The sequence below is a fragment of the Hipposideros armiger genome, unplaced genomic scaffold, assembly GCF_001890085.2.
Source record: "Hipposideros armiger isolate ML-2016 unplaced genomic scaffold, ASM189008v1 scaffold_707, whole genome shotgun sequence".
Classification (NCBI taxonomy): Eukaryota; Metazoa; Chordata; class Mammalia; order Chiroptera; family Hipposideridae; genus Hipposideros; species Hipposideros armiger.
Window position 1 is genome coordinate 225,854 of NW_017732057.1, and position 20,566 is coordinate 246,419.

The 20,566-nt window shown below is 38.3% G+C and overlaps 1 protein-coding gene and 1 long non-coding RNA gene across 5 annotated transcripts in view; one reads left to right on the top strand and one right to left on the bottom strand.

The window, feature by feature from the left end:
* The window catches only part of LOC109373327 (uncharacterized), a 436,631-nt gene that overhangs the window by 136,214 nt on the left and 279,851 nt on the right, over window positions 1–20,566 (top strand). The gene's annotated exons all lie outside the window — the stretch shown is intronic.
* The window catches only part of BBOX1 (gamma-butyrobetaine hydroxylase 1), a 68,681-nt gene continuing 61,603 nt past the window's right edge, over window positions 13,489–20,566 (bottom strand). For all 3 annotated transcript variants that reach the window (XM_019627096.1, XM_019627094.1, XM_019627095.1), the window contains exons 6-8: window positions 19,313–19,509; window positions 15,435–15,601; window positions 13,489–14,049 (exon numbers count right to left, since the gene is read on the bottom strand). In XM_019627096.1, the coding sequence (XP_019482641.1) occupies window positions 13,889–14,049; window positions 15,435–15,601; window positions 19,313–19,509 (525 nt within the window). In that variant the 3' untranslated portion in view covers window positions 13,489–13,888. The remainder of the gene's footprint in view (window positions 14,050–15,434; window positions 15,602–19,312; window positions 19,510–20,566) is intronic.

Consider the following 20,566-nt stretch of genomic DNA (forward strand, 5'->3'; position numbering starts at 1 on the left):
GGGGGGGAGGGCCTAAATTTAATGCTTTCAAAATGGATGGCCAGTAGTTTTCAATGCTGTTTATTGGAAAGAATATCTTTTTCCCATTGATATGCACTATCACTTTTATAAAAAATAACATTATAGAATGTTTCTGGACTCTATCTTATACCATGAAAAGATCTTCTATTCTTGTGCCAACACCGTGTTTTCTGTTACTACAGTACAGCTTTCACATCTGGTAGAGTAGAAGTCCCTTGCTCTTTCTTTACTTTGTTCTCATGTTCTTGGCTTGTTTGTGTGCCTTTTGTTTTTTACGTGCATTTTAGAATTAGCTTGTCATAGCTCACAAATGATCCACTTATAGTTATGGTTCTAATTTTACTTTATTAGAAATTTATTAATTAGAACAGAACTGATATTTTTATTACATTGAACTTTTCCATCGACAACCATGACATACATTGTTTAGGTCTTTTGATGTGCTTTAGTAAAGTTAAACTTTTTTTCATCTAAATCTTTTATATTTGTTGCCAGTTTTATTTGTTCCTGTATATCCCAATTTTCCTTTGAAATTGCTTTCTATAACTGATATCACCAGTCCTGTTTTTGCAAAAGTTTACTCAATTTAGAGAAACTAATTTGTTTGAGTCATATAAGACTCTGTCATGCTGAGTAATATGGTAACATTAATTTTAAGTAGAAGAAGATATACTCGATTTAGAATCACAAAAAAAATAGAATTGTGCTCCATTATGCATGTAATAGGTATTATATGTAAGTCATTTAACTTTTTTTTTTGCTCTCAGATTCTCATCTGTAAAATAAGTTTAACTTCACACAGGGTCATTCTGAGTACCCATATAGGTGGCTGTTGGATACATGCACTATTTTAATGTAAGGGACTATCTGTAGAATTTTCACTTTATACTAAAATATTTGAGGAAAAAGTGAGTGAGTAAACATTTTTATGGACTTAAGAAGCTCTGCAAGTTTCCTATGACTGAACTGCCCCTGCATTTTACAATACCCCTATAAGTTAGAGAGAAGTAAAACATTGTCAGAAAACTTTTTCAAAAGCCTGTTAGAACCACTGCATAGATATATTTTGAGAGCTTCAGGTTGCTCAGTAGCTAGCATTTATTGACCATCTTCTAGATTTTAACCAGAGCGCTTAGCACTTTACACATAGTATTTAAATCTATGGGTAGACAGTATTATCTCCATTTTAAAGATCCTTTCCTTTCTTCTTGCCTTTCTCCTTTCAAATTTACTGAAAAGTTGCGAGAACAGTAAAAAGGATTTCTGTTTAATTTTAATTCAGATTCTCCAAAAGTTAGCATATTACTGTATTTGTCTATTTATTTTCCTTTCTCTCTCTAATTTATCATTTTATTATTGTATGATTATTTCTCTAACATTAGAGAATAAGTTGAAGATATACTGCCTTACTACTCTTAAATACTTCAAGGACCTTCTCCTACAAAACCATTGGACATTATTAGAATCAAATAACATTGATATACTACTACCATCCCAATGCAGACCCCATTTAAATTTTGCCATTTGCCCCAATAATGTCTTTGTAAACAATATCCTTTCCTTTTTCTTTAGTGTGTAATATAAGATTACCCATTGTATTTAGTTGTCGTGTCTTTTTAGTCTCCTTCAGTCTGAAAGGGTTTCTCAATTTCCCCTTGTCATTCATGACCTTGACTTTTTTTTTAAAGTTTTATTGGGGAATTGGGGGAGGGAACAGCATTGGGGAATCGGGGAAGGGGAACGGACAAGTTGCTCTCCTTTTGTTCTTCAGTCTAGTTGTGGAGAACATTGCTTCAGTGGCCCATGTTGGTATTGTGATCATTGTGCTCTTCCCGACTGAGGCAGGGCAGCTCACGACGGCTCACGGCAGCTCACGCTGGCTGCTGGCCACTCACGGTAGCTTACGGCAGCCTACTGTAGCCCCACTGTAGCCTATACCATTGCCAGCGACTCATGTCAGTCCAGCTCCAGATTGAACTGTTGTTCACCATCTTAGCTGTAGAGGGCACAGTGTCACTGGCCCATGTGGGATCCAAACCAGCAGCCCTGTTGCTCAGAGCTCGCACTCCCAAGCCAACTCTTAACTAACAAGCCACTTGACTGGCCTACCCTTGACATTTTTGAGAAGCATAGGCAAGTTTGTAGAATGCTCCTCTGTTTGGGTTGTCTGATATTTTCTAATGTTTAGGTAAACATTATGCACTTTGTTTTTTTACCTTTGTCAAGAATAGCATAAAGTAAGGCTGTGTTCTTCTCACATCTTCATATACAGGAACACATGGTATCGATGTGAACTTTTGCTTTTGGTGTTCCCTTTTCTTACTTACTTAAGATGATGTCTGTAAGATTTCTCTACCTTAAGTCCACTTATAAGTATTTTGTATTTATTAATTAATAAGTAAGTATATTTACAAGAAAATAAGTATTTTATGGTGAACTACTCTGAGACTATGCAAATATCCTGTTCTTCAACAAACTTTTACCCACTAGTTTCAATATGGTAGTTTTCTAATTCCATTATTCCATCTACATCATTACTTGGCATTCTACTGAAAGGTAGAGCTTTCCATTTGCCTCCATCTATTCATTTATATCAGTAGGGACTCAGAAATTACTCTTTATTCAATCTGTTGCTATAGTTATTTATTTGATGCTCCAATTGTCCCATATTTGGTCAGTAGAACTCCTTCAAGCTGGCTCCTATGTTCTTTTGACATATATTATGATTGTTTCTTTTTGTCACAAGATATTCTAGCTTAACTTGTATTTTCTCTCTTTGTCTGAAATCATCCTCTTTTGATGGCTCTGGAATCAACCACTTTCCCTAGAATCCCTCGTTTCTTTTAGTGGATCATGGTGTTCAGCTGTGAGATGTCAGCAGCCAATACGCTTGGTAACTGGGATTATGAATGAATTTTCCTGAGGGGGGATATGGTGGTCCACAGTGTCCACTATACATAGTATAGTGCAGTGTTACTTTTTGTGTATTGTGATTTTTTTTCTTAAATATTATTTTGAGAGTTTGCTGCCCCATTTTGTTTTGTCTCATATCTTCTTCATATATTTTTTTGCATCTTTTCTGTGTTTTTTAAAGTGTCTTTGATAAATAAAATATTGTTGGATTAAAAAAAATCTCTTAAAATTTCCATTTGAGAGTTGCTTTCTTTTAATTTGTGAGCTTAATCCCTTTATATTTACAGTAATTATAGTTATTTTGGGACTTATTTTTGCCCTCCTTTTTCCCTTTCTTTTCTCTCTCTCTCTCTCTCTCTCTCTTTCATTCTTTCTCTCCTATATTGTCTTTTATTTATTTATAATCATATTTCCCAATTCCCAGGTTCATTCTTAATTGAATTCACCCTGCTATTGTTCTTTATTTCAACTACTGTGTTTTTCATATCTGTTATTTTCACTAATTTTTTTGGTGAATTTTTATTGTTGCCTCATACTGTCTTCCCTTATCTCTTTAAATATATATTTTCTTGTTTCTTTTAAATTATTGGCCTATTTGTTCTGACTTACTTTTTAGTTGTTGCCTCAGGTGACTTACTTGTCTCGTGAGAGCACATTGCCCTGAGGGTAACAATTACTCTGGAAACCAATATTTACAAAGGGCGAAGGCCATGCCTTAGTCTCTGTCCACCTCAGTGAGTCTGAGGAAAGGGGCAGGGTGACCCCCACACAACTGAAGATCGTTCTTGTTTACTGCTACTCCACTGGGTCACTTCTCTTTTAACTCTTAGGAAAAAATAGCATGGTGAGGAGGTAAATGCTGTAGGTTGTAATATTACCAATCCTGGGGATTTTGTTAATAGAAGGGTAGGATCTGGAAAGCTGTAACCATTTTCAACAATTCTCCACCTCCTTAAGGCGTTTGAGCTGCCTTGATTTTATTTCGCTGATTCCTGTAGCTCTGGCTATTCCTGTTGATTTGGGTTCTGAGGGGAACAGGCCATGATTTCCCCAGCATAACAACCTTGAGACAAGAGGAGAATTTAAAAGATTTCCCCCAACTTATATTCTCACTGCTTTTCAAGACCATCTTCAGCCCCATGCTGCTGTCGCCCATTTCCTATACAACCTGGTCAAGATAGTCATCAGTTTTTCCAGGGTTTCTCATATTTTTGTGATGGTTCCAGAAATGCATATTTTCCTCTTATGGCTGTGGTTTTACCAGGTTTGATATTTGGCAAAGAGCCAGCCACAGCTGCTGGTTTGCTATTCAGACAAAGAATATGCAAAAAATGTTCTGTATACTCGAATGGCTGTGATTTTTATTTTATGACTTCTGTGTTTTCAGGGCATATTGTACATTTAGTCTCTTAGGTATATTGTCAAGATTTTATTTTATTTTCTATTTTAAATTATTCATTCATCTATAATTTATTTTTTGTGGATGGTATAAGATCAAGATAGGGAGGTTTCTATTTTTACTTTTCTAGAAAAAATTGCCAGTTGTGTCATCACCATTTAATGAATAATTTATTCTATTGCTTTGGATTTGAACTACCATTTTTGTCATATAATAAATTCTTTTACAGAGTAGGTTTTGTTTCTGGATTCTCCATTCCACTTCACTGATCTATTTGGCTGTTTCAGTACCAATACCGTAGTGAATGGATTAAGTGGCTGTGTTATAAGTCCCATGAATTGTTAGTAGCTCAGGTGAATTTACTCTCAGGACAATCCTGGCACACATCCAGAGTCACCAATGCTGGCTATGGCTCACCATTTTAATCAGAAGTACTTTCTGAATCACTTTTGTGTGTGTGTGTGTGTGTGTGTGTGTGTGTGTGTGTGTGTGTGTGTGTGTATGTGTATGTGCCAAAATATAAAAGATAAAATTTCCCAGAAATCAACATTTGATGTGCTATCTGGTTTGGTTGACTTATTAGATAAAAAAGTTGTACCTTTTTGTTTTTAAATACCACATTGTTTTTTAAAGTTCATTTTAAAGCTACATAGTTAGTGGTTGCTGCTAAGGGAAAGCAAATGGCATCTTAAATTGTCTTACTTAAGAGGTTTGCCAGTTGGATCCTGGTTCAGTTTGTTCAGCAAATAATCCCAGTGGGAAACAGCTTGCCTGGTGATGGCTTCAGATGTGGGCCTCTGCAAGCTTGGGATCAAATCTCCCTTTGGTTCCTGGGAAAGAAGGTACCTTATTCATCATCACCAATGCTTTCAGTTGTATCCAAGAAAACATGCAGGGCTTTTCCAGAGATCATTAAATGCTAGCTTTCACGAGGGTTTCATTTTAATTCTGGTTGCATCCAATATTTCAGGCACTGCCTAAAATTTGAAAGTAAATTGTATAGGGGGAAAAACAGAAACCACTAAATAAGTTTTCTTTTCATGTGCATATTTATATTCATTTTGTTCTTTTCCCCATATGCATCTGCCTACCACTGGTCCAAGAATTAAGTCTCTCTGTGTATGACTTAACTCAAAACAACTAAGACTGCAATTTTGCCCAAGTGTTTTCAAAAAGAAATGCTGTAATTTATGTCTTCAGATGAAACCGCACATCTATATGTGTTGCATCTTTGCTACTCTGCTTCCCTACCGCCAGTTGAAGAATTAGGTCTCTCTGTGTGTGTGTGACTTAACTCAGAACAATTTGGGTGGAGAGATCTGTAATTTTGAGTAAATGTATTAAAAGGGAAACCTCATGATTTATGTCTTTAAATATGCAATGAACGTTAAGCAGCTGGGTCAGCACTTGGAGATTTCTTGGAGAGAAACCATAGCAATATTGGGTTCATCAAGCATCATTGACAGTGATATTTTCCATATGTCTTCCAGAGAACGTAAAGCTTAGCTCAGGGCCACTGCTTACATTATATATAAATAAGCCAAAAGAACGCTTTTTGCCCTCATTGTAAATGTTTCCTCATTATACTGATTTCATCAGTTTGAGAACATTTATAACCAGCATCTTTCAGGTCACATTTTAAAATGACCTTTGGCAATGCTACTTTCCAAAAATAAAAGGAAGCGGAAAATGCCCTGTCTTCGACCTACCAAATGTGAAATTTGGATCATTTTCAAAAGGAAAAAAAAAATTGCACCCATAAGTGATACTTTGCTTGCTGAATAAGCAACTATTCATTGAGTGCTTCCTGAGTCCCATGTATGCTGTGCATCATGAACATAACAATAGGAGAAAAAAACATAACTGATGTTGCAAAAAACATTTTCATTACAGTTATGGTAAATACTTCCTGGGGAAATTTCTGTGTGTAAGGAGAGTGTGTGGTGGGCAAGAGACTGAGGAAGAAATATGACTTCCTGGGGCTGACAGAGGGATCTAATTGCTGACTCCTAATGATATAGAGTAGGGGAAGGAGACCCTCCCTGTGACATCTTTCTGCTACTGGTATTCCAAAGGAAGATAAGGGAAACCTTGAGTGAGGAGAGTGAAGCAAATGCAGACAATGTGTGGCTATTAAAAGTCCCAGAGGCCTTTTCAGTCGGGACTGGAATGCTTCCTTTGGCCCATGTGATCAAAGCATTGTTTCTTAAAGTGTGGTCCGTGGACCACTTACAGCCAGATCCCTGGGATGCTTGTTAAATATCTAGATTACTAGACTTAGGCGGGCTGAATCCAAATGGGGGTGTGTTGGGAGTCAGCATTTTACATGGGCACTCCATAATTTGAGAACTTTTGCACTGATGTAGATTCTCATGTTTATTAGACTCGCAGCTGACCTTTTGCCCTTTCACTTTTGTCTCTGAATCAATTCTGGGATCACTTTGCAGGGAATGTAACGTAAAGCCATTGGTCAGGCATTTGGAAACAGCAAGAAGCCAACCTAATTCCACATGAAATTGAAATCCTTACAGTGTGGAAAAATGGAAAGAGAAGTGAACTGGAAACCAAAGCTTGTGTTTGAATTTTGGCTCTGTCACTCATTCTGTGTGGCCATGGAAAGTAATCTCGCCTCTCTCACTTTGCTGCTTCATAAAAGAATCAGCACTTTTCGAACTTTAGTCATTGGAGTACCACCGTCAAAGTAGAATCACCAGTACTATTAGAATTGTTTTTCTTACAATGATTTCTTAAATTTAATTTGTCTTTAATTTGGTCTTTATATCATTACCATAAATGCAAAACCAATCATCACTTACTATAATTAGAAAGTCATAACTATAAAATATGTAACAATTAAGAAAATTAAAAAATATATTCCTAAAGCTAAAGCTCTAAAATGCAAGTCCTTAAATATTCTGTTCTGTGTTTTACTTTTGGTCTTTTTTTCTCTTTGCTTTACAGTCTTGGAAATTTCTATTGTCATATTCTCAAGCTCAGAGAAAGGTCTTCAGCTGTGTCCACTTTACTAATAGTCCATTGAAGATTGTATTCATTTCTGTTATAGTGTTATTGATCTCTAGCATTTCTTTTTTATTCTTTCTTAGAATTTCCATCTCTCTGCTTATAGTATCCACCTGTTCTTGCATTTTGTCTACTCTTTTCTATTAAAGCCCTTAGCTATTAAAAGTCATTATTTAAAAAAATTCCTGGTCTGATAATTCCTATGTCTTGCCATATCTGACTCTGGTTCTGGTGCTTGTTTAGTCCCTTCAAACTGTGAGGTTTTTGTTTTTGTTTTTGTTTTTTTGTTTTGTTTTGTTTTGTTTTGTCTTTTAGAATCTCTTGTAATATTTTTGTGGAAATGTGGACATGATGTTGTAGGTCAGAGGAGCTGTGGTAAACAGGACTTTAATAATGCCAGTTGTAACATGTGGGGTTCTGTAGTCCTGTGATTAGGTCTAAGTCTTTTGGTGAACCTGTATCTATGGACTGTGAACTTCAGTGCATCACAGCTTCACCTAGGTGAGAAAGGATGGCTGGAGTGGTCTGGAGTTGTGTAGTTTCCTTTCCCAGGTAGGTTAGGTTTCAATACAACCCTAGCAGATTAGGTTCTGATAAAATAATTTCTCCTGAGGGTGGTCTTGTGAAGAACAGAATAATCTCACACATTTCAAAGTAATCCCTTTTCCCCTTTTTCCTGCTGGAAGAGTGGGATTTTTCTCCTGATATTCACTGTGAGAACCTGTAGAGCTCTTGGAGGTAAAATACACAAAAGTGTGAGGGCCTCCCCTTTGACTGGGTCTCCCAGGAGTTTTTATCTTTTAGGCTTGTCCACATTGAGCATCCAGCAATTTGTTAATTATAAGTCAGGTTTTCTCAGCCTGGCACTGGTTCCTGTGAAGGTTTCTGCTCTGGTAGGGTGTGATTCTCTGTATTTGCCTGTTTGTCACTATAATTTGGGGGGGGGGCGCAGCAGTTTGCCCTGTGACCTCACTTGTCTGGTGAATCTAAGAGGAGTTACTGATTTTTTAGTTTTTTCAGCTTTTTACTCGTTAGGATGCAGTAAAGACTTGGAAGCTCCTTACATGATGGTATGGAAACTGGAAGTTCCCTAATGAGATGCTTTAAACTGGTAAAGGAACTGATCCAAGTAGAAAATGGGAATGCTTTTGAGGCTAAAATTGGGTATATGTGTAGATAAAATGTGTTATACAAGCAGAGGAGGGAAAAGAAATAACGTCCTGCCTGGCACAAAAATTGAGAATTTTCTAGATGTCTGAGACTCTAGGGATGTGACATGGTTTCATCAAAGATGTACAATGGACAGTACTCAAAGAAACAACCACCCTAGCTCCTTTAGATTATTCCATAAATATCTAGGCACTGGGGAGGCACAAATGAAAATATCTCTGGCTGAAGAACTCACAATCTACTGGACGCTGTTGGTTGGCTCCTCAGCTGCTGGACTCCCGACCTTCATCTCTCCCTTCAAGCGCGCCATCTTGCCTACTGTGTCAGAGCCCTTGCTCTCTTTGCTCTGCCTGGTACGCTCTCTCTCCCCTTCACCTAGACAAGTCTCGGCTCGGTTCTCTAGAGCAAACACTACTGGTTACCTGCACGTCATCTGACATTATCCTAATTTGTAGTTATCCACTCCTTTTCAACCCTGTGTACCAAGGGTAAAGAACATTTCCCCAGCCTGAGGGCAGATCGGGACTCATTTAATTTAATCATGGAAATCCCGGTTCCTTTTGCCAGTGATTAGTTTAGGAGAGTGTATTTGACACAATTCTGATTGAGGAGGCAGTAGACAGAGGAGGCCTGTAGGAGGGGTTTTAGGGAAGGTTTCTCTGCTTCCAAGAAAGAAACACAGGAAAAATTGGTCTCTCTACTCCTCCCCATGTAACCATGTCTGGATGTGACACCTGGAGCTTTTACAGCCATTTCACCAGCTTGAGGATAAAGCACACACGGAAGAAGACAGAGCCAAGAGAACTACAGAGATACGAAACTGGGGAAATACAATGTGGGGAGCCTGCCTTATATCCCGGACTTTACGTTTTGTGAGATAATAAAATCTCCTCACTGTTAGATTCAGAGTTTCTATTAATTGAGGCCAAAAGTATCATTATTGAACATCATTTTTCATTAAATACCTCAAAAGTCACTTCTTCAGGGAAGCCTTCCCTGAGCCCTGCTTTCCTCAGATCAGTCCTGTCCTCTTCTTTTATGCTCCTGTAGCTTCTTGGACTTTTCATCTATAACATTTACCACAATGAGTAATTATTTATTTCTGTGATTATCTGATCACTGCCTGATATTCTCATTAGACCTTCAGCCTGTGAAGGCCCTTATGTCTGTCTTGAGCACCACAGTATTACCAGTGCCCTGAATAGTGTCGGGGCACATAGTAGGTATATATGAACATTGCTAGAATGAATGGGTAAATATACAAATGTGTATGTAAGGCTCAGTGGGAGTCAGAGCAAAGAGGACATAAGCCTGACTGGGAGAATCAGGGAAGGATTCACAGGGGAGGTGAAACTTAAGCTGAATTTTGGAGGGAGAGGAGTTTTCCAGGCATAAAAAGTAGTAGGGAAGAGTATTCCAGACAGCTGGAAATATATGTGCCAGAGACCCAGGGGTATCCTCTAAGCCATTAAGTCTAACCAAATCAAATTTTCATTGCAAGAACGTTCAGTCCAAATGTATCCTCAAAATGATATATTTTTTGAGGATGACGTAAAGGGGTATTTTTGTTTATAAAATGTCTCCTATTTCTTAGTTTAAGTTTCTGAAAAGAGAAATTACCCTCAGTGCCACTCAGTTTTTCCATAGAATTCCTTCTTTTGCCTAAGTTCTCTCTATTTGGTAGATATTTATTTACTCACTGTTTAGTGGTCAGCTAGGGAAAGAAATAGAAACCAATGAAGAAACCCTGTGACATGTCAATCCAGTGACCTTGGAGCTATTTCAATAAACCAGCCAAAAAGTTAATATTCTCCAAGTCAAATCAGAGAAATGGAACAGACAGTAAGAGTCCACACTGCCAAATAGGGGTAAATTCTAATCCAAGTTACATCAGATCTATTATGAGTTTGGGGGAAAGTCAAATCTTTAGGCTATTATGTTCAGGAAACCTAATCATCTTCAGTCGGCACCATCTGCTGTAGCCCATAATATGTCATGTTCTATATAACACTTCAAAAATTGTTGAAACTGTATCCAATCCTTCTGTCCCTCCTTTCCAGGGCAGAAATAATTTTCAGCAAAGAAGGAACCAGCCAGGCCATGGGGTCCTGGCTTGGGATGCTGTCCTCTAGTAACCAGACACAATATGTAAGAGGCCTAGCTAATTTTGAATACAAGCCACTACTGATTCTTGATGTATAGAGTGTAACTAATTCCACAAAGTCGGCCAATATCATTAGCTTATCATCATACCATGAGGCTTGTAACCTTGATCACAATCACGAAATGTCTCTGGGAAAACAAGTGATGATTTCATCCACCATCTATATACATTCCAAATGGAGATCACCAATCCAGGTCTCTGTCCTGAGCTGTATGTGTGTATATATGTGTATATATATGTGTGTGTGTGTGTGTGTGTGTGTGTGTGTGTGTGTGTGTGTGTGTGTATCCAACTGCCAAAAGAAATAGCCCAGGGGCAATGCAACTTCAGTCTGTTCAAAACTGGATTCATTTTCTTGCCCACAACTTTGCTTTCTGCTATTGTGGCTTCTCTCCTTGAGCATGGAATCATCAGCAATTTCGCCAAACGAGAAACCTGAGAGACACCGTAGACATCTCCCTCATTCTTCACATGCAGTGGGTCATCAAGTCCTATAGATTTAGCCGTCTAAGTGTATCTCCATTCCCTTTCCCAGCATTCTAATTCAATCTTCTTAATTTCTCCTCTGGCTTCCTGCAGTAAGTAGATTTATAACCTCATAAGTGGATTTATGGCCTCTAGTTTTTCTCATTTACAATTCCCTCCACAATGTAGCCAGATGGAACTTTAAATAATGAATATCTGATCAAGGCACTTTATTGCTTAAAAATCTTTAAATGGCTCCTCGTTACTTTCAAGATTAAATATCAGCTCTTCCGTGTACCATACATTTTGACATTTCATGACTTGGCCCCCATCTCTGTCTCCAGTCTCATATATCTCTTATATAGAGTGAGAAGAGTCTCGCCCTAATCTACCCTCTCCCCTTACAACCTCTGTTATTATACCTAATAATAGTTAACATCTATGGAGCACTTACCCTAGGCTGGAAACTCTGTTAAAGTCTTTACATCGATATTTTCCAAACTTCTCTGATGAGACACATCAACTGGGATGCTTGTTAAAAACACAATTCCTGACCCTTATTCCAGACCCATTGAATCATAATCTTCAAGAAATGAGCCTGGGAAGTTGTATTAAAAACACACACATGTGCACAAAATACCATGGTGACTCTTATCATCTGAGAAGCTTGGGGAAATGCTGCTTTATGTGAATTTTCATTTAATACTCATGAAGTTTAATGAGGTAAGAGCTGTTATTAGTCTCATTTATAGATGGAAAAACTGAAGCTTCAGGGAAGAGTTGATTTGTCCGAAGTCATAGTTAACTGATGTCATTATTACAGTTTGAACTCAGGCATCCAATCCCAGAATTTACACCACGGTCCTGCTCTACCCTCTCACTTGTGTGTCAACACATGTGCTGTGTTCACTCTCAATTCTCTTCTGCTCTTTGACTTGGAAAGTCATTTTCCCATCTCTGCCTGGAATACCACTATTAACCTCATTCTACTTAGACTGAAGCTTTCATTAACTTCCTCAGTCTGGCATGTTTGCCGTCCTATGCACCATTTTGTTAACATAACACATCATCCTCGATATCCTCATCTGTTTCTCAACCAAACTATAGGCAGGCATATCTCAAGTCCTCCTGTGTGCTCAGTCTAGCAAAGTGCCTGACATATACCAAGTAGGTGACGAATATCTGCTGAATGAATCAAAGTATAATAAGTTATTTTAGCTGGGAGAGTTCCTGGGCTTTAGCTGTTATGAATGAATGGAGCTAGGGTCACTCCAGAAAGTTATTTGTTTTCAGGTATTGAATACTGTCTCTGAGACCCAGGCCATGTCCTTGTTGACTTCACCTGTTTTCATTCTAGGACTGTCTTAGGGGAGATGGGATTGAGAACCCAACCCCTTCCTTTTGAAGCTCAAAGAAATCAAACCTATGTTATATCATACAGTAGCCCCAATCAAGGCCAGACGGTAGGACAGGACAATGAAGGCACGAGAAAGGAGCAGTGTTATAAGAGAAACGGGTGTCTGAGCTGGCGATGTGGACTCAATGCAAGAGTTCAGAGAATCAGAGGGGTGTGGCGACATGACCTTAAGTATGGCTCTATCCAGACTCCCAGTCCCATGGGTGCACTGTGAGTGTGAAGCAAAAGTTAGAACATGGATGGCAGTCGTGTTTTCATTTGGTCTTAAGGCAACAGGTAGAGCTCTGCAGTGGTGGCAGTGATTAAGACTTTCAAAGTAGGGGGTTTGGTTAGGGTCCAAAATGTATGGACTAAAAATCTACATTCTACCAGGATTTCAGCAAATGGTAGTGCTGAGGATTCCTTTTTTGGCAAGAGTAGGGAAGGACTGTAGGGCTTCCATGGCTGGCAGTGGCACCTGTGTTCCACTTCTGGGGACAAGGCAGTAGCCATAGAGGAAGCCAAGACCAGCAGGTAAATCTGTCCACAGGTTAACAGACATTGTGCCCATTTATGAGGGTTCCATGCATCTTGATTCTACCTTTATTACTATTAGTTGAAGGCAAGGAATGAGTAGAACTGAATTATGGACAGGTATAAGCTATCTGGCTCTTAGGAGTATTTATTTGGAGCAAAAGAAATTGAGGGGTACTAGATTTTCTCTTAATTTGGCATGTGTGGGTTTGGTGTCATAATTTAAGTATTAAAGGCAATGTTGACCTCACCAGGTTGGTGAGGTCTAGACATTTGGGTAATAGAATTCTTTAATAAAAGTGAATAAAACAGATCTTTGAAAATATGAAGACGTTTCCCAAGATGCTAAAGACAGTCATATGCAGTCGTGAAAAATGAGACCTTATAGGAAACAGAGCAGAAACCTGTTTTCCATGAGACAAGTTTTATTTGAAACAAAGGCTTTATTTGAAACAAAAGCTTTCTTTAAAAAGCGCTATTTGAAGAAAGGTTTTATTTGATGCAAAACTATTTGTGGGCATTCTGGAGATTCTCACATACAGGCAAAGGAAATTAGATCCTACATGCAATAGAACAGAAGGGATGCTTTGTTTGGAAAAAACAGAGAACACTGATACAACATTCAAAGAGCTGGCACTGCAAGTGATTACAAAGAAAAGAAAACTCTGGTGAGAAAGGTGACGTCTTCAACGTTAAAGAAATTAATACATACATGACACGGATCACAGTCTGTGAAGACAAATAACCTTGCCATATCTTATGAAACACCCTCCCCGGAATCGTGTTGAAATTATAGATGGGAGATTCAGGCGCTATTCTGAACACTCTGCCTCAGGATGCGAAGCCTGGACATCACCACATCCCAGTCAGCGTAAGCTCCTTCTAGATGGCGGGAGATCTCAGTTCCCGCTTCATAGCTTCGTCGGCCGTGAAGTAAACGCCAGTTATCAAAAGTAATCACATCACCTAGACAAAGGATATTTTTCAATATGAATAATCATGAGTTTAATATTTGCAGAGCTAGAGAATAGCTCTATTTTCTAGCTCTGCAAATATCATTGCCACTTAGTTCACATCAAAAAAGCTGTATGTTTATTTCTTTATGTAAAGCTGTACATTTACTTTTCACACAAATCAGGTAACTGGACGCAAACAGCTTTAGACCTTTTGACATTTAAACTCCATAGCCTGGTAGGAGCCTGCAGATACTTTTATAATTCTTACTTAAAATATTATCTCTATGTAAAACTTTTGAATTTTTCTTCCTCACTGTTATAATACTTATCTCCTACTTAAAAATGTTTATTTCCAGTTTAACAGCTTCGAAGAATTATAAGGGTAGTGACTGACAGTCCTGGTTTGTCTTTTATGTTTTCTAGTACTTTTGTGTACATTATTTCTAAGCCTCATAAAAATCCTAAAAAGAGAGTATTAGCTCACTTTTCATACATAAGGAAACTGAGGCTCTGAGAAATTGGAGGCTTTGCCTGAAGCTATGCTACCATTAAATGGTGAAGCTTAGATTGCAATTCCTATTCTATTTTTTGGGTATTTTTCTCCCAGGGTATTCCATTCTTACATGTTACTGCTCTTAAAATCAAGCTGGTATGACTGCCTAGCAGCAGATTTATGGAGGTTTCTAGTATTACTTTCTCAGGCCAAAGATCAATTAAAAAAATAATCACCATTGAAAAGAATCTTCCACTTCCCGGCCAAATCAGCATCAGAGGGAAATTATGCTTTTTATTTTAAATAACAGAAGCCTCAAGTTTGACGTCACTTGATTGAGATGGTCCAGGAAAAACACGGGGCTTTCTGCTTTTTTTATTTCAGGTAGCTGGGGTATTTTAAGTACTATTTTATTTCAGGTCGCACTTTGTCTGCCAGATCAGATAAGCTTAATGAGTAAACATTACTCATGTAGTTTAGAGTGAGAATCATGAGGGTAATTTTATTTGTTTAGCAACATAGAAGAATTAGATACAAGTTTCAGTTTGTATTGATTGGCTATCAGGGTAGAAAACATAAGTCATCAGCCTTGAGATCAGGCATGAGATTTCATTTGGCCTATAGCTTGTCTTTCAAATGTTTATTCTTCAAGTTGGAGGTTGTTAAATTTTGGTGTGCTTAAGGAGCTTGTTAAAAATGAGTATTTTAAAGTCTGGAGAGTCGGTAGAGCAGGGGTAGGGGCCCGGAGTCTGCTCTTTAAGCAAGTTGGCTGCTCACCAGCATTCTACTGTTAAGTGTTCCACTTGACATACTCGAGAAAAACTGCTCTAGAGATTGCTCTGGACAGTTAGGGTTGAAGAAAATACATCTGTGCAGTTGTTTGAGAAAACATGCTCACTGACCTGGATTCATCTTGAAAGTAAACTTGGATTCTTTACAGTTCATGAGGTCAACAAACTCCTTCAGAGCAGCATAAAACGGCTGAACTTTTTCAACAGGTACATCAAATATTGTGTCTCTAGTTGCATTATTGAAGTTGATGCGAACCACTTGGCCTTTATCATCTAATCTATTTTTTTAAAAGAGAAAAAGTTAAAATAGATAAGTCACAAAGTATCTATTGACATTTCTAAGGGTCAGTTTGTCTTGGAAGGTGATTCTGAAATATAGTATTAAAGAACCCAAACTCATGAAGGTGTTCAGGGTATGTGTGGTACAATGTATTCATTTGTTTTTAATTTATTCACTTAGCAAGTTACTTTCTGATATCTTACTACCTAAGTGCCAGAGTGATTCAAATTAATTTGAAACAAATGTTCCTGAGAGATGCCAGTTAAAACTTTTTTCTATATTTAGGGAAATGAATTCATTCTTCATTCTTTGAAATAATAGCTTTTACATAGTCACATATTTTTATAAGTCCATAGGCCCATCACTTTATGTTTCCCCTATTGGGGTTTTAAGTCTTATTTTATTGGAGCAGTATTGGAAAGAAAAATCTGTTGTTGTTTTTTAAATGTTTGAAATACACTTTTCTAATTCAATTCCTAGTTTACAGATGGGGAAGCTGAGGCACAGAGAAGCGCCTAGTCTGAGGTACATGCTTTGGCTCTTTACATCTATGGCATCCTTTGTGCCATCCTCGATGTTACTGACACGAGTGTCATGACATTGAAACTTTTTGGGAGCCTTCCATTCTAATCACTCTGGCGATCAGTTCTTTTTTCACTAACACCATAATTCCTTGATGGGAATGGTGATGCTAGTTATGAACTCTCTCTTTTAGAGTTCATGTATGTATCCTCACATACCAGTGAAGGGAACTTTGTGATCCATTAATCTAATTAAATCAGAATAGTGTGTCTCATGGTACATTGTATTAAGCTTTCATTTCTAATAATTCATATGTATAGGTAATCTAATCAATTCTCTCTCTCCTCTCTCTCTCTCTCTCTCTCTCTCTCTCTCTCTCTCTCCACAGTCTTTGTCTCCTTTCATTCAATATTTACTTTCTATCTGAGAAAAGAAGACACAAATTCATTATTTAGCATTCTCAGCAATGACATGAAGGGAAATAGAAAGCAAATTAATCATAAGGTCTAGAGAAGACATTATTTTGAAGATGGAAAAATGTTAGAGGAGATGAATAGCTGACATCTCAAAGAGCAACCTAAAATGCAAAATTGAATCTTAGCAAGAAGGAATATGTAACAACAGAATGAAAGGAAGGTCCCAATGCAGGGATATGTGATGAGGAAGGGTAAAATGCCCCCAAAGAAGGGGAATAACTGGCTATGTATTAGCTCTATATAAGATGACTGACCTCTCAGAGAACGCTACTCTGAACTAGAACTTATTTATTTATTTATTTATTTATTTATTTATTTATTTATTTATTTATTCATTTATTTATTTATTTATTTATTGGGGAATTGGGGAAGGGGAACAGCCAAATTGTTGACCTTCAGTCTTAGTTGTGGAAGGCACAGCTAGCTCAGCTCCAAGTCTAGTCTCCATCAGGCCCCTCATTGGCAGCTCGCAGCCATTCAGCTAAAGGTGCCAAGTTCAATCTTAGTTGTGGGGGGCGTAGCCCACCATCCTATGTGGAAGTCGAAGTGGAAACCTTGTTGCTAAGAGTGCACACTCTAACCACTGAGCCATCCGGCTGTCCATAGGCAGCTCAGGGCAGCTCAGCTCAAGGTGCCATGTTCAATCTTAGTTGCAGATAGGCGTAGCCCACCATCCCATGTTTGAGTTGAACTGGCAACCTTGTTGTTAGGAGCACGTGTTATCACTAGCTGAGGCATCCTGCCATCTGTTGGCAGCTCAGTGAGTTCAGCTTGGGCGCAGCTCACTGGCCCATGTGGGAATTGAACGGGCGACGCTGTTGCTCAGAGCTTGCATTCTCAACCTACTGAGCCACTGGGCCGGCCCCCTAGAATTTATTTTTGATGTCTGTCTTTCTCTCACACCCTTCATCCAATCTGTCAGGAAAATATGCTGTTTTGACTGACAATTATATTCCGAAATGAACTCTTCCGTGCACTGCCACTGTCACCACTTGGACCACTCGCATTTACTGGCACCCTCTCCTCTGACCCAAAGTCCTGCAGTGGCTCCCTCACTGGTCTTCCTGCTCCTGTCCTTGCACTTCCACCCTCCATTCAGCACAGCAGCCAGGATGCTCCATTTAAAATGTAAATACATTTATGTAAACATAAGTGTTTCTCTTTTAATCCAACCTTGCAGCAGCTACCTATTTCACTAAGAGTGAAAGCCAATGCTCTTACAATGACTAATCAGGCTGGACATAAACTTAGCCCCCTTTGACCTCCCCTCTTCACACTGCTCCACACTAGCCTCTTCACTTTCTTTAAACACACCAGACTTGCACTTGGGGCCTTGTTCTCGCTGTTTCTGGAAACTGCTTATCTTGGCAATCTCCTTCACTCCTTTAAGTTTTTGCTCAAATACTGCCTGCTCAGTAAATATTTTCCTCATCACACTATTCAGAGATGCAAGTTCTATCCTCCCCTAAGTCTTTGGTTCTGCAGACTCCTCTTATCCTGCTCTACTTTTCCTTCTTTCTTACATATTTAAAATGTTTTAATATTCATCGTAATTTTCTCATTTGTTTTAAAATTTCTAATTCTCCCCTCCACTGTGAGACTGCAAACTATATGAGGGCAGGGACCTTTGTTTTGTTCATGATGTAGCCCAAACACCATGAAGAGTGGCTGGCCTCTATATAGATTTGTTGAATGAATAAATGAAGTGTCTAGGTGTATATCAGGAAGCTGAGTACACTGGGAATTTTATGACTTATTAAATGAGTTTCTTTTTATATCATTTGGCTATTTCTCCTTAAAGAAGAATACAAACTCAATTCTAAAATTGGGAACACCCCAAAATTTATCAACTGAAGTCTGATCAAGTAAACCACGTCTTAGAAACACAATGTAAGATAATTCTCAAATAAAAGGATAAATGTGTGTCCTTTGTAGATACTTGAAAAATTGTGATCAAATAATGTCAAATGAAAAGAGAGCATAAAATGTGCTATTATATAGGGAACATATGATTTTTGTTGGCATGAATTTGGGGAGACATCCCTGTTTCATTCTCAGCCCATGTGGTTCAGACAAAGCTGACCTTGTTCCAGAGATGAACATGTGACCCAGGAATGGCCAATGGCCAGTCAGGATTGTCTGACTTTCTGTCTGTGGTGATTGTTTCAAGGATTCACTTGGACACAAATAATGAGTCATTTAGTTTCAGTGTAGCTATTGGGAAATGAGTGCTTTCTATGTACTGTGATTACCAGCTCTAAGGATAATGAAAACTTGGAGCTTCCACTGATTATCTTTGAAAATGAAGCCAACACAAAGGATGGCAAAGCTGAAGGGTGAAGAAAAAAGAGATCAATTTCAGATAACATTGTTTTAACTCCTGGATCTTCCTAATTTGTATTAGATTCTTTCACTTCTGGCTAAAAGGGTTCTGACTAGTACAGTCACACTGACTAGAACTATGGCTTAAAAATTAAGTGGACATGAAGTCTTGTTATTTCTCTTATGTTGATTACAACAGAGACTTTTATGAAATTTGATAAAGCATTTTTTATGATGAAATATTTTTTTTCTCTTCTCTAAAATTGGATTAAAGAGTTAATAAAACATAAAGCTCTGGAGTTAATGGAAGCTTTCTAGGTTTAAGCTTTAGGTTAATGAAGGCTCTTGCTCTCAATTGTTTTATTGAGGAATTTGTAAGTAGCACTTACTCTATGATTTTGTGTTTGGATTGCACAGAGAAATCACAGTAATCCACTCCAATGTCTGTGAAGTCCACAAAGGTGGAGGACAACATCTGGAATGCCCGAGGATTGTTTTCCTCAAGCTTTCGGCATACATTAAACCCATCCACAACTTCTGAATCACCCCCAGTGACTGTTTGTTTTATGCAGTGCAGAAGCTGAACCTGTAAAGAGAAATAGGGTTTAAAATGATACGCACTTACATTTTTTGGCACTGTGTTAAAGAAAGATACAGAACGATATGCATGCACTAAAATCAACAGAATTTTTTAATGTGTCTTTGTGTCAGCAGAGAAAGGGACTAGGGAGAAAAAGTTGCTTGTAATCAATATCTTATCATTCAAACATTGTTACGATTGAAGGCACAGGCATAGGCATGATGATGTTCACTAGTACATGAAAGACACGGATTATAATAGCTGCAGGGAATGAGCCTTTCATGTTGGAGTATTTGTTTACTTCCTGTTGGCTTTACAAAGGAAGTGGGATTTAATCTGGGTAAAGGAGGACCAATAAGATTTTTGGATATGTAGAATAGAATGGAGAAAGTGAATATTGGGGCAGTGATGATGAGTAGGCAAAAATGCACACTTCACTGGGTATCAAAAGGTTTGGCTGCAGTAAAAGGTCACACCTGGGAACATATCCAGGTGGAAAGGTAATTTGGAACCATCATGGAGTGTTGACTGTCAGATGAAGGATGATTTTGGACTTTCTCTTATTTACAGACGAGAATTGTGAACAGCTTTTGAATATGGAAGTCAAAACTAAGTTGAAGAATATTTGTCTAGTGGTATTACATGGGATACATTTTTTTTAAAGGGGGGAACTAGTGAGAGAGTAACTACTTGTGAGTCTAATGCAATAATTCACGGGCATGGATAAGAAGGGAATGAGATAGGATGAGGCGATGAGGCTGCATAAACCCAAGGACCACTGGGGATGAGAAACCAAAAGGAGGATAGTAAGTATTAGTTATTTTTACCAAGATTTAGGGGAAAATGTTTAACAGTATTTCATTTTGAACAGCAAACAGTAAAGGTTTAGAAAATTCCTTGGGGCCGGCCGAGTGGCATATGAGGGCCAGTGACACTGCCCTCTACAGCTAAGATGCTGAACAACAGCTCAACATGGAGCTGGGCTGCTGTGAGTCTCCAGCAACCGCAGATGGGTTGCCATGGGCTCCCGTGTGCCGCCAGCAGCCAGTGTGAGCGGCCAGCA